The sequence below is a fragment of the Bubalus bubalis genome, chromosome 5 (assembly GCF_019923935.1).
Source record: "Bubalus bubalis isolate 160015118507 breed Murrah chromosome 5, NDDB_SH_1, whole genome shotgun sequence".
Classification (NCBI taxonomy): domain Eukaryota; kingdom Metazoa; phylum Chordata; class Mammalia; order Artiodactyla; family Bovidae; genus Bubalus; species Bubalus bubalis.
The window spans coordinates 24,697,640-24,713,858 of record NC_059161.1 but is presented as its reverse complement, the minus strand read 5'-3'; the positions used below and the strand labels follow the sequence as shown (position 1 = coordinate 24,713,858).

At 46.3% G+C, this 16,219-nt stretch overlaps 1 protein-coding gene across 4 annotated transcripts in view; it reads left to right on the top strand.

Annotated features, from left to right (window-relative positions):
- The window catches only part of TNN (tenascin N), a 104,454-nt gene that overhangs the window by 48,259 nt on the left and 39,976 nt on the right, over positions 1-16,219 (top strand). For all 4 annotated transcript variants that reach the window (XM_044942805.2, XM_044942806.2, XM_044942807.2 and 1 more), the window contains 3 exons: positions 181-444; positions 4,930-5,115; positions 6,414-6,503. In XM_044942805.2, the coding sequence (XP_044798740.2) occupies positions 181-444; positions 4,930-5,115; positions 6,414-6,503 (540 nt within the window). The remainder of the gene's footprint in view (positions 1-180; positions 445-4,929; positions 5,116-6,413; positions 6,504-16,219) is intronic.

Sequence of the window (16,219 nt, the reverse complement as noted above, 5' to 3'; positions counted from 1 at the left end):
CTCCACACCCACCATCATAGTGTTAAGCAGTGGATTGGCCATAAAGTTCATTTGGGTTTGTCCAGGTACTATGATTTGGCCAACCCAATATAAAGTAGGTGCTCAAGGAATACGTTTTGGCTATGGATCCCCACCCCTGTTCCCTCACTGTCTCCACCCCTGTTCCTGTTCTGTGTGCAGTGGTCGCCCCCCAAGGACTGCAGCTGCTCAAGAGCACGGAGGATTCCCTGCTGGTGAGCTGGGAGCCCTCCAGCCAGGTGGACCACTACCTCCTCAGCTACTACCCACTGGGGAAGGAGCTCTCTGTGAAGCAGATCAAAGTGCCCAAGGAGCAGCACCGCTACGAGATCCTTGGTTTGCTGCCTGGAACCAAGTACATTGTGACCCTGCGCAACGTGAAGAAAGAGATTTTCAGCAGCCCACAGCATTTACTGGCCACCACAGGTGAGGAAGCAGCCAGGTTTCCCAGGAGAGGTCCTGCTCTATACATCTTCTTCCATTGTCCCCACAAGTACCCTTCTACTACTCAGGCCATTACTCTGGTTTGGAGTTTGTAAAACACAGCTGCTGCAATCCTAGGTTCTGAAGAAAAGTCTCCATTCTTATTCCCCTCGCGCTGCTCCTCCAAGCCAGTGATGGAGCCTGCTGGATTGGGAATTACAGGCTCTTCTCCATTTCCTGAGATTGTTATTCATCAGTTGCTCAGTTGAGCCTGACTCTTAGCAACCCCATGGACTGCAGCACACCAGGCTTCCCTGTCCTTCACCATCTACCAGAGTTTGCTCAAATTCATGTCCCTTGACTTGATGATGCCATCCAACCATCTCATCCTCTGCCATCCTCTTCTCCTCCTGCCCTCAATCTTTCCCAGCATCAGGGTCTTTTCCAGTGAGTCAGCTTTTCATATCAGGTGGCCAGAGTAATGGAGCTTCAGCTTCAGCATCAGCCCTTCCAATGAATATTCAGGATTGATTTCCTTTAGGATTGACTGGTCTGATCTCCTTGCTGTCCAAGGGACTCTCAAGAGTCTTCTCTGGTTGCCCTGGCACCCATGTACAAGCAGCCATGGAGGACACCTGCATCCTCATGCCCTCACTGAGCCTCTGAACAAGGTCAAGTTCGTATGATTGGGGGTCTGCTGAGGCCACCTGTATCAGTTAGATTCATCTTAGCAGGAAAGAGAGGGAACAAATGGGGCAGCTTAGAAAGTTTAGTGAAGAGGTTATTTATAAAGGTATAGGTAGGGTTTGGATGATGAAATACTCCAGGACTAGCGTCAGTGGGGATCCACCCCAGTCTGAAGGGACAGGGGATGGAAGTTGGTACTGGGACCCAGAAAGAGCTTTAGGAGATGGCTGCCTGTTGAAGTGCCTTTGGTAGAGGAACACAGGCAGTCCACTGTGTCCTCATCAGGAGGCAGTGAAGGAGAACAATTGCCCAAACTCTCTGTCTGCCCTCTGGTCTTCTGGTGACTCTCACTGGCTGCACATGACCAGAAATCAGAAGGCCAGGGAACCCAGCTAATACATGTCATAGAGGTCATAATCTGGGATACAGAACAGGAAGGCAGATGGATCTGGAGGGACAGAATCTCTAGGGCACCACTAAATGCTACCAAGATGTTTGGAAGGACAAGCATCACTGCTTATTCTTTAGAAATTATTCATTCCTATGAAAGTACCTGAGACAGCCTAGATCTTCAAGGGTTCAAATTCATTCCTTTTCTCAGCATACTTTATTGAACATTTACTTGAACATTGCCAGGCACTGTCCCGGGCTTCCCTTGTGGCTCAACTGGTAAAGAATCTGCCTGCAATGTGGGAGACCTGGGTTTGATCCCTGGTTTGGGAAGATCCCCTGGAGAAGGGAAAGGCTACCCACTCCAGTATTCTGGCCTGGAGAATTCCATGGAGTCTAGGGTCCATAGTCCATGGGGTTGCAAAGAGTTGGACACGACTGAATGACTTGAAAAAAACAAAAAGGCACTGTTCTAGGTGTGATAAAAATGAGCTGCCTCTATTTTTCCCTAAACTCTCAAGGAAAGTCCAGGAAGATCCAGGTGGATGGGCCTTTGGAATGCAGTGTCTTTGCAGAAATATCTGGCTGCCTGTCCATTTTGGTGGTAAGAATAGAAAAGGGTAGGGGTAGCTCAGTGTTTGAAAGAGCATGAAGGACTTATCCTGTTTGGGAGGACAGTTTGTGATTGCCATCGTCAATGCCCTCTAGCCAAAGACCTCTCAGAACACCCCTGTAGTTGAACAAGTTGGGTTTATTGATTGTTGCCTCACAGGAGTGCACACAGTGAGGGACCATGGGTGTCTCAGGAAGACAGTGTTTGAGGGGTCTGGTGTAGGATTTGGGCTTGTATTAGGTGATCTGAGAGAAGAGTTAGGGAAGCAGGGATTTACTTTCAATTGCATACTGTCATGAACTGGGGATAATCCTGTGATTGGTATCTTAGTGAATCTTATCTAGAAAGAGGGCAGACTCAGTTCAGTTCAGTTCAGTTGCTCAGTCGTGTCCGACTCTTTGTGACCCCATGAATTGCAGCACACCAGGCCTCCCTGTCCATCACCAACTCCCAGAGTTCACTCAAACTCAGACTAGAGGGCAGACTAGAGGGAGGCTAAAACTGTCATTGGTTTAAAAAAAAAGGGAGGGGCAACAGTCACTCATATTAGTCAGGAGGGAGGATATTTAGTCATTTTTGTGATTTGGGCAATGTTTGGTTCATGTTTTGCCTGTGTGCAGACATGATCTCGGAATGGTCTTGTTTCATCTTAATTTGCTGTTGATGTCCTGTGAAATTGTATTTATTTATTTAGGCTGCTCCTGGTCTTGGTTGTGGCACTAAGGATCTTCGTTGTGGCATGTATGTGGGATCTAGTTTCCTGACAAGGGATGGAACCTGGGTCCCAGCATTGGGAGCACAGAGTTTTACCCACTGAACCACCAGGGAAGTCCCTGTGAAATTGCGTATGTTCAATGGGAGAACACAGAGGCCCACCTGTGAGAGTCAAGCCAGCCCCCTGCTGTTGGGCTGCTTTTCTCTTTCTGTTTTTGTCTGACTGCCCCTGTCTTCAGCCAGGACAGTGCCCACAGTCTCTCAATGAAGAGCAGAGACATCAGTTCTGAAAGTCTTAGCAACCCCTCCTGGTTTCTTGCCCTGGGGACTTGTAAAATCCTGCAAAGACGACTAATCCTGCAAAGTCGTCTAATCTAATTCAAGTGAAACCCTTTCTGGTTTGTTCCTCTGGGGAACCTCAGCCTGAGAGACACTTATCCCCATGCTCACCTTGCGCTCTTTCATGAAGCTCCTGCTTTTTCGCTTGTGAGCCACGTGGTGGCCCTTCTGTAACCCTTGGGTCTTTTCATTATTCACCTCTTGACCTGTTGTTCCCTCAAGGAATTGCCATCTTTGAGGGAAGAACCTGGAGGCTGGCAGGTGAAAGGCAGAGCTTGGGAGGGAGTGCTTCAGGGAAAAGGCTCCGTGAAGCTCTTTATCCATAACAGAGAGATTCAGAAACATTCAGAGCCACAGGCCTTGAGATTTCGCCCCTTGACCGATGCACAAATTCTCTGTTCTGTGTCCTTGACAAAGGGTCAGTCAGCCTGGTGGGAACACCTTCAGAACCAAGGCACAGGAGGTGAGGAGTTGGGGCGAGGCTGAGAGTCTAGGGCTTTTCTTTCCTGTTCCAAACTTCAGGCCAGGTGACACTGGCCTGGGAGGTGGCCATTGGAATTCAAAGCACTCCCAGAGACCCCAGACCCCTCTCCAACACCAGCACTCAAAAGTCCTTCCCACAGAACCACACCAGCAATCTGTTCCTTGGTAACAGGCATCATATTTTCATTATCTTCTGAGTGGATGGGTGAACATTTAGCCATTAATACTTCGTGTGGCAGTTGTATGGTTTAGTTGCTCAGTCATGTCCAACTCTTGCAACCCCATGGACTGTAACCTGCTTAGCTCCTCTGTCCATGGAATTTCCCAGGCAAGAATACTGGAGTGGGTGTCCCATTTCCTTCTCCAGGGGATCTTCCCGACCCAGGGATTGAACTCCAGTCTCCTGCATTGCACTGGAGAAGGAAAGGGCCATCCACTCTGTATTCTTGCCTGGAAAATCCCATGGACAGAGGAGCCTGATGGGCTATAGTCCATGGGGTTGCAAAGAGTCGGACACAACTTAATGACTGAACTCCTGCATTGCAGGTGGATTCTTTACTGACTGAGCCAGCAGAGCATGAAGAACTATGCACAGTTACTTTCTTCCTTCACGGGATCAATAGGTAGAGCCGCTGAGGATATTAGGTATCTGGGAGAGGTGCTAAAATTTGGTAGAAGGTGCAGGAAGAATCCTTCAAAGGACCAAGTTAAAATTCTGCTACTTTACAGTTTTGCCTATGGGTAAATCTTACAGGAGAATTTGAGAGAAGGGGAAGCAACTGTAATCTGGGAGACGAGGAAGGAGCTGGTTGTATTACCAGTGTTGCATTCCAGGAAATTTGAAATATATTTCCCAAACTCTACATGGCCTTGAGAGTCTTGTCATGGGGCTGCGTCTCTGAAGAGCTGAAGAGTGAATGTTCGGTTCAGAGCAGTGTAACTGCCCCCAACGCCGAGCGTGTTGATGGCTGGCCTCGGAGTTGAGGTTCGGGGCTTGGCCATGGCAATGTGGACGGGGAGGGTTGCTTGGCATCTGATGGGCTGGGATAGGGAAGAAGTTTTCCTGGAAGACTGTCTGTTCTCCATGGACAGTGTGAAAACCAACAGTTACGTGTTAGGACACATTTTAAGGACATGTCCTGGGGCTTCAGCCTGCATTCAGAGTGTCCAGAATGAGAGCTGACCTGGTAGCCAACGGCCTGTTACAGACGGGAACCCTGGTCTTCACCGCTTTCTCTTGCCCTCCCTGACCCCTGCACTAGATCTCGCTGTGCCTGGCACTGCCTGGGTGACGGATGAGACGGAGAATTCCCTTGACGTGGAATGGGAGAACCCCCTGACCGAGGTGGACTACTACAAGTTGCAGTATGGCCCCCTGACAGGGCAGGAGGTGGCCGAGGTCACCGTGCCCAAGAGCGGTGACCCTAAGAGCCGATATGACATCACGGGTAAGAGCCAGCACTGGGGATGCGAGATGCTTGGTGTGGATGCTGAGGTGGGGACTGTGTGAGCAGTGGGGACCAGTAGCTACAGCACTCAGCTGTGCACAGAGGATTCTGAGGCCTCGAGAATCACCTGAACCCTGACTCCGGGAGCTCACAGAGGTCAGCCCACTCTGAGGGGCCTGAAGACTCTGCTCCAGCATCCCAGGGCTGACTCCAGAATCTCGGAGCACCCGGGTAGCAGATTACACATCTGAAATGTTCTTCCAAGTCAGCTAACCCCTTGGAAGCCTCTGTGTCTCAGAGGGGATTTGATGGCAGACAGGCTTTCTTTTTGGAAGAATGGAGTGTGTGTGTATATGTGTGTGTGTGTGTGTGTGGTGTGGGAGAGAGAGAGACATTGAGAAATTGGTTGAACTTGGTTTGTTTAGCATCATATGTGGAAGGAGTTGAGCTAGGCGGCCAGAAGTGGGGCATTCCTCATCCCAGGTGACTGAGCAAACACTGGAAGACTGGAAATCAGATGGCTGCAAACACAATGGGGCCATGCAGGGCTGAGTAGTGTTTTGTGGCACCTGAGGCTTGCACAGTTTTCAGGACCCTCTTTAAGAAAAGTAACACATAAGCATGAATGCCCGCGCACATGGCCTTGGAAGGGGCTGGTGCAAGTGAGGGGCCCTGAGGCTTACCAGCTCCTTGGTACGTCCTCCTCTGGGGCTTTGTCCTGCCCTCCACCCTCTGATTTCTGTCTTGAGAGGTCATCTTAGGGTTCTCAATGTTTTGTGCCTCATATATGCTACCATTTGCCTGCATTTTGTCACCAAAGTCTGAATTTTTGTGCCACAAGGAACAAGCGTTCAGGTGGCTGCTACAGAGAAACAACAAAAATTAAGAACAAAAAAGAAACAGAAAAGGCCAAGTAAAGTGAAGACAAAAGAGAAAATAAAGAGGAAGAAGTTAAGTGAATGATTACAATGGGAAGGAAAGAAACTTTTGAGGGGAAATGATTGTCAGGAGCAGAAAAACATTTGGGCTATAAATACAATTGGGAGATGTGTGCTTAATGGCCCAAGGAAGAAACCAGAGCCTCATCAGATTCATCTCATCCATTCTGGCCCGTAAGCTCCTCAGTGATGCCTCATGTTCCACTGGTCCTGCAGCTCTTTAGCTGCCTTAGGTAGACAGTAGTCTTGAGGGGAGATGCACAGCCTCACCCCTCGCCCTGCCGAATCCCCGGAAGAGCAGTGCTGGGTCTCCAGGGTCCAGAGCCCGTACTCAACCCGGCACTGGCTGCTTGTTTCCAGGTCTGCAGCCGGGGACGGAATATAAGATCACAGTCATCCCCATGAGGGGAGACCTCGAGGGCAAGCCGATTCTTCTGAATGGCAGGACAGGTAAGAACCACGTGGAGGCACTGTGAATGCATCCCATGCTTGCATTCTGCTATATTCTTGGCTGACTCCTCTTTGGATAAAAACTCTGTACTTCTGTGTATAGAGACAGCCAGTCTCTCTGTGTACTGACGTTTCTGGCGGAGGGGCGCGGGGCAGGAGAGGGGAAGCAAAATTCTTCTATCTCACATTTTTCTTGCTGTTGAAAATCTCCACCTGGCTCTTGGAGTCAAGGGGATAGGCTATTTCCAACACCTTTCTGCTTATTTTAATAGCTTCAATCACTGACTTCTTTCCAAGGCATTTATTATCTTGGACTTAGGCACACAGCTCCACAGTACCCAAGACAGGTGATTTATAACTTTTTGCTTGTCATTTCGGTGTTTTTTCATGACAAACACACTCGGGGAGTTTGCTTTAAAATGTCAAGAGATATTAAAGACTTTTGCAGGGGAGTAGCAATAGATTTAGCATCTGTGGATTAAGAAAATATATGATGACAAATGTTGCTATGAATCAGTAATATTTGACAGTAAGTTTGTAATTTATTAATCAGAAAAGAGTTTGAAATCATGGTAGTTTTATATGCAAGATGTCCTATGTAATTTTTAGTTTTTAGACAGTGCTTAACCCCGTATTGAATTGTGAGCCTCGTGCAAACACTCTGTGCTCCTGCCAAGTCACGTTGGGAGGCTGTGAGCTTGATGCCGCTGGGTAAAGGCTAATCCTTGGAGCCGGCAAAGAAGGGATATTTGAATTTGGAGACTTTCTTGAAAAGTTTTGTAGTTCTTTTCAGTTCAGTCCTGGCAGTAGCTGGTTGGGGTGGTGAGAATGAGAGTGAGATTGTGCAAGAATTGAATTCACTGTTTCAGTTGCCTAACAGATTGCATAGCTGGGATGTGAAGGAATTATATAGCTGGACAATCACAAAGAATAAAAAATACATTAATTTTTTAACCATACAGAGTATACTGTGCAGCCTGCATGAACGGTGGACTAGTGAGTCACCATCAGTGAGTTGGAAAATGGCAGGTCTTTCCTTGCTTCTAGAGGCTTTTTCTTTAGCTGTGAATTAATTGAGAGCTTACCATGCCCCAGGCATTATACTAACTGTGCACTGCTCATGAATTATCTCATTTAGTTCTGATTATGATCCTGTGTGGTAGGTCTTATTATTATTTCTAAGTCACATATGAGACAGCTGAGGCTTAGAGAAATTAAGCTTAAGATTGCCCAGCTTGGAAGTGACAGGGCTGGGTCTGGAACCCCGGATGTTCACTTTGGTGGATGCAAAACTAAAAGGGCACCTACATTTATTTCCCTGTTTATTGTGAAATTGAAAGTTTCTGTCATTCAGTTGTGTCTTTTGTGACCCCATGGACTGTAGCCCACCAGGCTCCTCTGTCCGTGGAATTCTCCAGACATGAATACTGGAGTGGGCTGTCCTTCCCTTCTCCAAGGGATCTTCATGACCCAGAGATTGAACCTGGGTCTCCGGCACTGCAGGCAGATTCTCTATCGTCTGAGCCACCAGGGAATTTCTGGTTAATTTTCATACTCTTTACTCCCTGACTAAAAAAATTCTGTGACTTCTCATTGTCTTGGGTAAGATAGAGTCCTTTTATCTTGGCTTTTGTGGGCCCATCCAACCTGGGCCACTGTCGTGCTCAGAATTTCCCACCAGGAAGCCTTCCTGCAACTGGACTCTTCTTGGGGTTCCCTAACACAGAAGACTTCTCTCTACCTCGTGGGTTTGTTCGTGTTGTTACCCCTGCCTGGAAAATTCTCTACTGTTATCTCTAGCTGTCAATTAAGTCAGTTCAACGAGCATTAATTGCCGAGTATCATTGGGTCCTAGAGACATGGTTCCTTTAGATATATAGATGACGAGCCCTGGTCCCTGCCCTTCAAGGGCTCACAGCAGTAACATCACACATCCCTCCAGGGTCAGCCCCTACACTGGCCGCTCCACTGAGGCCTTCTAGGACCATGTTAAATGGCAACCATCTTTGCCCCTGAATTTCTAGAGCATTTAATTACAAATGGCCTTGAATTGCCAATTAAACTTTCAAGTGTATTATCCTAGCTAGAACATGAGTGTTCAAGAAATATTTTTATTGCTTATTATATTCTAAAAGCAGGATGGGATATTTTATTGGATTGCAAATAAATTTGTATTATGTGCCTTATTAAGATGACCAAAAAAGACACAATTATTTCTAAGGTCAGGAAACACTCTCACACCTGGCTAGACTGTTAGTTAATGTAAGAGGGAAGGGAAGACTCTCTCTTTTCTCCAGATGTTTTGCATTCCATGCGATGGAAAAACACACTGGAATATAAGAATGGCATATGCCTGTACAGGGTGGAGCTGGCACAGTTCAGATATTTTTCATTTAACGAATCACTCAGCGGAACTCAGACCATGGAAGAGAAAGTGTCGACTGAAAAATCTTACCCTGTTAACATGCTCAAAGTGCAGTGAAAAGCACCTCTAAAAACCTCAGGACCAGGTCAGCTTCTGGAGAAGCACACATCAGCCAGGCCAGTGTCTCCAGGGAGAAGTGTTCCCAAACTTCCCCATCAGACCCTCACAGCTGCATCACATCAGATGACCAGAGAGGCAGGCCCCTCAGACCAGGAGAGGTGACGCTCCATCTGTAACATGGAAAGTTGGACTGCATGAGTTTCAAATTCCTTCTCTTACTTTTTTATGTTTATGATTTTGTAATAACGTCTGTAATTCATGCCTTTCCATAGTGAGTCTGAAACAAAGGACCCCTTGCTTTTTCATAATCTCACGTGTTCCCAGGCACATTAGAACATACGGTCTAGCGTATTCACTTGTTAACAATTTTCTCAGAACTTTTCCCTTGAGACTATGCTATGAAATAAGTTTTGGCAACTCTTACTATCCTTTTCACTTGTCATTGCTTCCCAAACACAGTGCTTCATTTGAAATGGCCCAGCCCCTAAAACTTTCCTTCTCTGGCTCCTTTTTGTTTCAAGATGAGCTCCCGTATCATTCAGAACTCCTGTCTCTCACAGCCACCTCACACCTATACCTTGTAGCTGAAAAATAATGAGAATCTCTAGCCTTTGAGGCCCCACTGTGTTCTAGGTACCGAGGGGCTTCATGAACATTATCTTTGGTCCTTCTACTAACATTTCAAGCATTGTTATTCCCATTTTACAGATGAGAATGTTGAGGCCTACAAAGTTTAGGAGATTCAGAGTAAAGTAGTGAATGACATTTGAGTTTAGGGTTGCTTTCCAGAAGCAAAGTTAGAGGAGGACAGCACGAAGATGGATTGATCTCTGTGAGCACATTCTCTACATATGATATCTTTTGAATAATTTTATTGCCACAATGAACAGCAGTGGAGGAGACCTGAGAAAACATAGCTACTATAGTTCTGTACTGAAGAGGTACTATACATATCTCTTCAGTGAACTCACCTTCAGAACAGTGGTGTAGGCCCTGTCCCTGTCCCTGCCCTCAAGCCCATGTCTCCATAGATTTTAGGCCCTGACTGTGCCATTTTCCACATGCCAGCTGGGTGGCTCACATGCAGCTGTTGTGAATGGAGAAGGCTGTCCCTAAGCCTGTGGCCATGGGTTGGAGTGTGGACCCGTGCTGTTGAGGGTATCAGCATAGACCCAGGATAGCTGTAACCCTACCCAACCGTGTGGGGGAATCTTGTCATAAAGCAGAAAAACCTGTCCTTGCGTGCTAGAACTCCTTACTAGCCTTTTCTGTATCCCCAGTTTTGTAGATCTCTCTGAAATGGGGCTCACCTTTATTTGAGTGTGTGTGTGCTAAGTCACTTCAGTCGTGTCCGACTCTTTGCGACCCTGTGGACCACAGCCTGCCAAGCTCCTCTGTCCATGGGGTTCTCCAGGCAAGAATACTGGAATGGGTTGCCATGTTCTCCTCCAGGGGATCTTCTCAACCTAGGAATCGAACCCACATCTCTTATGTTTCCTGCACTGGCAGGCAGGTTCTTTACCATTGGCACCACCTAATACATGCACTCAAAAGTGAATCTCTCCTATCAAGCCTCATAACTCTTGTCTTAGATGTCTCTCACCTCCCATGGCCCCGAGAAAGTTCCCACCAGGGCTGCTAGTGTCCAGCAGGTGAGAGATTGCAGCCTGAGGAGGAAGCTGGGGCCAGGGCAGGAGGGCCCATCTCCCAGTTGAGCCGCGGCTGTGACTCATCTCAGATTTGGCCAGCTGCAGCAGGCTACTAAAAGGCTTTGTTCCATGGAAAAGACTGTTTATGATCCCCATATTCGTTCTTGGCAGAGAGGGAGGTCTTGGTCCTGCTAAGCTGGCCCCTTCCAGTGACGTAGTGCATTGTGGGGGGTCCTATCACTGAGACTTTCCTCCTACATCTGTATCTTGGCATCCGATTCCCATCCTGAAATTTATCAAGGAGAGGAGCAGCTCATTAAAGAGCCTCTTAAACACTTAAGTTGTTGTTGCTGTTGTTAGGGAGTTGAGAGAAAGGGGGCGGGGAGTCCTGAGTTCCAGGCTAGCCCGGCCTCTCACTGACTTTATGAGTTTGGAGAAGTCACATGTCCTCTCTGAGCGAGGTCTCTGTAACTCTGACATGCTATGATTCTATTTTGCCTCCTACCTTCTCACTCTTCATAGCCGAGATGGCTTTTTCCTGGTTCTTCTCTGTTCCTGGGGGTGCTGGGACTGTTGTGGGGAGGAGGAGGAGCCTCAGGGCTGTGTGTCAAAATGAGGTCTTGTGCCAGAAATCTGTACTTCCCTGGATCGGTTCCCATAATCCTTGGTGGTAGCTTAGCCCTGTTCACCCAAGTGGGACAGAGGCAGTCTAACATGTCTCTTTAGGACTGTCCTTAATCCACAGGCAGTGATGGAAAGACAATATTCAGTTTCTTTTTCTTTCTGTTTTTTTTAGAAGAAGATTTCCTTTATCTTTCTTTCTTTTTTTTTTGACTTATCATAATTTTATTATATGTAAAGGCAAGCCTGCCCTCATTACTGTTTATGTTAAAAAACATTTTATCAGAGTATAGTTGCTTTACAATGTTGTATTAGTTTCTGCTGTATAGCAAAGTGAATCAGTTATATATATGCAAAATGGTACAGATGAACCTATTTGCAAAGCAGAAATAGAGACACAGTCGTTGAGAACGAGTGTATGGACGCCAAGCGGGAAAAGAAGAGGTGGGATGAATTGGGAGATTGGGATTGACATGTATAATATACATGACTATGTATAAAATAGTAAACTAGCGAGAATCTCCTTGATGCTCTGTGGTTATCTAGATAGAAAGGAAATCCAAAAATGAGGGGATATATGGAAACATTCAGTTTCTTCTTTGAGGGTCATTCTCTAATCTTTCTGATCTGTTTCCCAGATATTAGAGTATTGTAGTGGCTGCCACAGAGATAAATTGGTGTGTAATCCTAGAGGTAGCCCCTTGTCTCATGATTATTCCTTATGTGCTTTTTTTTCTCTAATAAGAGGTGTGTTACATAAGCTTACTTTTTGCAAATGACCTGTAAAACTATAATGTGTTGAAAAAGCCAGGTGCCATTGATTGACCACATACTACATGCCAGGTGCTTTTTATATATTATTCTATCAAACTTGATTATACAAACATAAGGCTTCCTCTATCCAGCCATGTGGATATGATGGATCTTGACAGGGCTGCACACGCAGGCAGCCCTCTCCCTACAACGCCGTGGGCCTGGGCTGAGGGTCCTGGCAGCTATAGTGACAAGTACTGATCCGGGGCAGGGGGAGGTGGTGAGAGGCCTGGGGGTTATACAGATGTGGGAGAGGATGGGGGCCAGGGACTTCAAGAGGCAGGACTCTCTGGGTGTTCCCCATCCTCACTTTGCCAGTCAAAGTGTCCCCACTCCCAGTTTAGCACTGATTTCCCCAAAGTGACATATCACCATTGGAGGCTCTCTTCATATCCTCCCTGACATGTGCAGAATCATGCTTTGCACAGAAAGGGGCAATGGGGTGAGGAGGAAGCCCTCTCCCTCAGGGTACACACTTTCTCCTGAGCATCCTCGTAGAGCCTGCTTGAGCCTCCAGAGGCCCAGGACTAGGCTCTTCTGGTGTCTGTGTTCTGAACGCACTGCCCTTTCATCCCAAGAGACCCACTTTGCCAGTGGGTGTGAGATACACCCAGCCCCAGTCTCCCAGAGGTGACAGCCTGGGACCATGTCCTCTTTCTAGTTGGCCCTCCAAGTTCCAATCCACCAGTGCTGCTGGATTTCAGGTCACAAGAAATTTTCAGATCATATTTTATTTTATTTGCAACTGATTATTATCATTTTAGCAGTGGGCTTCCCTAGTGGCTCAGATGGTAAAGAATCTGCCTGCAGTATGGGAAACCCGGGTTTGATTCCTGGGTTGGAAAGATCCCCTGGAGAAGGGACTGGCAACCCACTCCAGTATTCTTGCCTGGAGAATCCCATGGACAGAGGAGCCTGGTGGGCTATGGTCCATGGGGTTGTAAAGAGTTGGACACGACTGAGCGACTAACACTTTCACTTTTTTTGCATTCTTAGTAGTAGTCATAGTTCTGTAAGAAGAGGCTGATGGGGGCCTTTCCTGGTGGTCCAGCAGTTAAGAATCGGTCTTGCAATGCCAGGGACATGGGTTCAATCCCTGGTGGGGGAACTAAGACTTCACTTGCCTCAGAGCAACTGAGCCTGCGTGTGCAATGATTGAACCTGTGCCACAACTAGAGAGTCTGCCTGAAATGTTGCATAACACAATGAAGGTCCTGTGTGCTACAACCAAGGCTGGATGCAGCTAAACAAATAAATACTAAAAGAAGAAGAAGAAGAAGAGGCCAATGGTAGTGGTATAAGGTGGAAATTTGTAGTCTTAGGTAGATGGGACTGGATTCAAATCTTGACTCTACCAGTTACCAGTTAATAAGTCCAAAAGCAAACCTTTGGTTCCATTCCTCTCCTCGACCTCTTCTGGAGACTCTACCCTCCCTCGTATCTCCCCATCTCTTGTGTTTCCTGCCTAGAGAGGTTCCTTTAGCATTTGTTGTAATACCAGTACCAAAGATCTCCCCATCTCTGTAAATGTCGCCACTTTCTGCAAATTGCTCAAGACCCAAACCAAGTCATTATAGTCATGTCAAATTCCCGAGCGGACTCTGGCAGCTCTGTCTTTCAGTCTCCCCAGTCCTCTTTCATCTGCCACAGTTGTCCATGTTCCTGTCATCTCACACATTAACTGTTGTAGTGGCCTCCTAGGGGACTCCACTCTTGACCTGCGATAGTCTGTACTCTCTCCAGCAGCCAGAGGGATCCTTTTATAACATGTCAGATCATACTATTCTTTGAGCCACCGCCCCCCTCTGCCACCCCCAGAAGCTTCTCATCTCATTCTGTGCAAAAGCCAAGTTGTTACAATGACTTTCAAAGGCATCCCCTTGCCTCCTTAGCCTCACTTTCAGCCACTCAACCCCCTCTCCTACTCTGTCCTGATGCCCTGGCCTACTGCTGTTCCCCGAATACATGGAGCAGGGCCTTTGAACTCGCTGCTACCTTTGCCTGAAGTGAGGTCTCCCAGATTGTCCATGGCCCGATGCCTCATTTCACTTTGCTCTTTGCTCAGATATTACCTTCTCACTGGCCTTCCTTCTAAAATCCCAAGCATCTTTCTTCTCTCACTTTCTAATTCCTTTACCTTGCCCTATTGGGCTTCCTAACACTATCTCCACTTGTTTATTGTTTGGCTCCTCCAAGAGAAAGTAAGCTCCCTGGTCGAGGGTCTTTATTCTCTTCATTGCTTATATTAGTTCACCAGGGCTGCTATAACCAAGTACCAAAACCTGGGTGGCTTAAAACAAATTGAGCGTCTCTCGATTGTGGAGGCTGGAAGTTCTGAAATCAAGGTGTCAGCAGGGCCACATTTTCTCCGACAGCTCAAGGGGAGGATCCTTTCTTGTCCCTTCCAGCCTCTGGGGTTTGTTGGCAATCTTTGTTTTGTTTTGTTTTTTAGCTTTTTTGTTTGTATTGGAGTACAGTCTATCAACAATATTGTGATAGTTTCAGGTGGACAACAAGGGGACTCAGCCGTACACATACATGTATCCATTCTCCCCCGAACTCTCTTCCCATTCAGGCTGCCACATAACATTGAGCAGAGTTCCCTGTGCTATACAGTAGGTCCTTGTTGATTATCCATTTTAAATATAGCAGTATGTACATGTCCATATCAAACTCCCTAACTATCCCTTCTCCCCATCCTCCCCTCTGGCAACCATAAGTTTGCTCTCTAAGTCTGGGAATCTGTTTTTGTTTTGTAAATAAGTTCATTTGTATCATGGCTTTTTACGATTCCATTATATAAGGGATATCATATGATATTTCTCTTTCTCTGACTTACTGAGAAGTCATTCTCTAGGTTCAGCCATGTTGCTGCAAATAGCATTATTTCATTCTTTTTACTGGCTGAGTAGTGTTCCATTGCGTGTGTGTATATGGATACATACTAATATATATCTTCTTTACCCGGTCCTCTGTTGATGGACCTTTAGGCTGCTTCCGTGTCTTGGCTCTTGTGAACAGAGCTGCAGTGAACACTGGGGTGCCCATTCACATGCCTGTCTCCTCCTTGAGGGCCTTCATCTTGTCTTCCATTTGAATGTGTCTGTGTCCAAATTTCCCCCTTTTATAAGGATTGGTTCCACCACTATAAAGACCTCATTTTAACCCTATATCTCTAGACCTCTAAATGAAGTCACATTTTGAGGTGCTGGGGTTTAGTACTTAGATTTATCTTTTTGGTAAGGGGACACAATTTAACTCATACCACTGCTGAGTCTCTGGCTCCAAGTAGACACTCAATGATTGTTTAAAGAAGGAATCAGGATCTACCATTTACTGTCTGTGTAGTTTGGGCAATTTATCTAATCTCTCTGAGTCTTGCATATAATTAGTGATCTCAGAATGGTAACCATTATTAATTTTGCAAACTAGTACATGGAGAACCTGGTAAATGCCTTATGTTGTTACTATGAGGTCTGATAAAGTCATGAATTAGAAGCACCTGGCACTTAGTATGTGGTTAATAAATGGCAGTTGATTTATTAAATAAAATATGCACTGTTGGTGATAGAATGTATTTCATTTCCTTGCACACAAAACACAGCCACTGTGCTCAAGAAAAGCGCACTGATGTCAAAGAACACAGCTATGTAAAGTTGTAGCTTCTCTGCTGGAAAATCCTTGGCTAAGAGAACTAGAGCAGGATGAGGAAGAAGAAAAATGCTCAGCTTTCCCTTCTGTGTGTCTTCACCCAGAAGGATACCAGTCTATATGTAAGGCGGGGTCTTGGGGCAAGCATCTTTATCAGTGACCTTGATGGGTGCACTCAGATGAATCACTTATTAAGTTTGCAAATGGTAAGAACCTGGAAAGGAAAGTGGGCATCTTGGATGAAAGACTACATTATAAATGGAATCTGTAAGATAAAATATAATGAGGATAAATGGTGGACATGTATGATATGCAAAAATTGGGAAGATGTGGTTTAATGTGGAGATCCTCAACCTTTGATGTACATCAGAATCACCTGTGCAGTTTTGTGTATCTGTTTTTTAAATAGAGATGTGAGGGCATATCTCAGACCTTCTGAAGTAGACCCTCTGGTGGTGGTACTTAGTAGGTGTCCTTGGTTGACAAAGGTTGAAAAC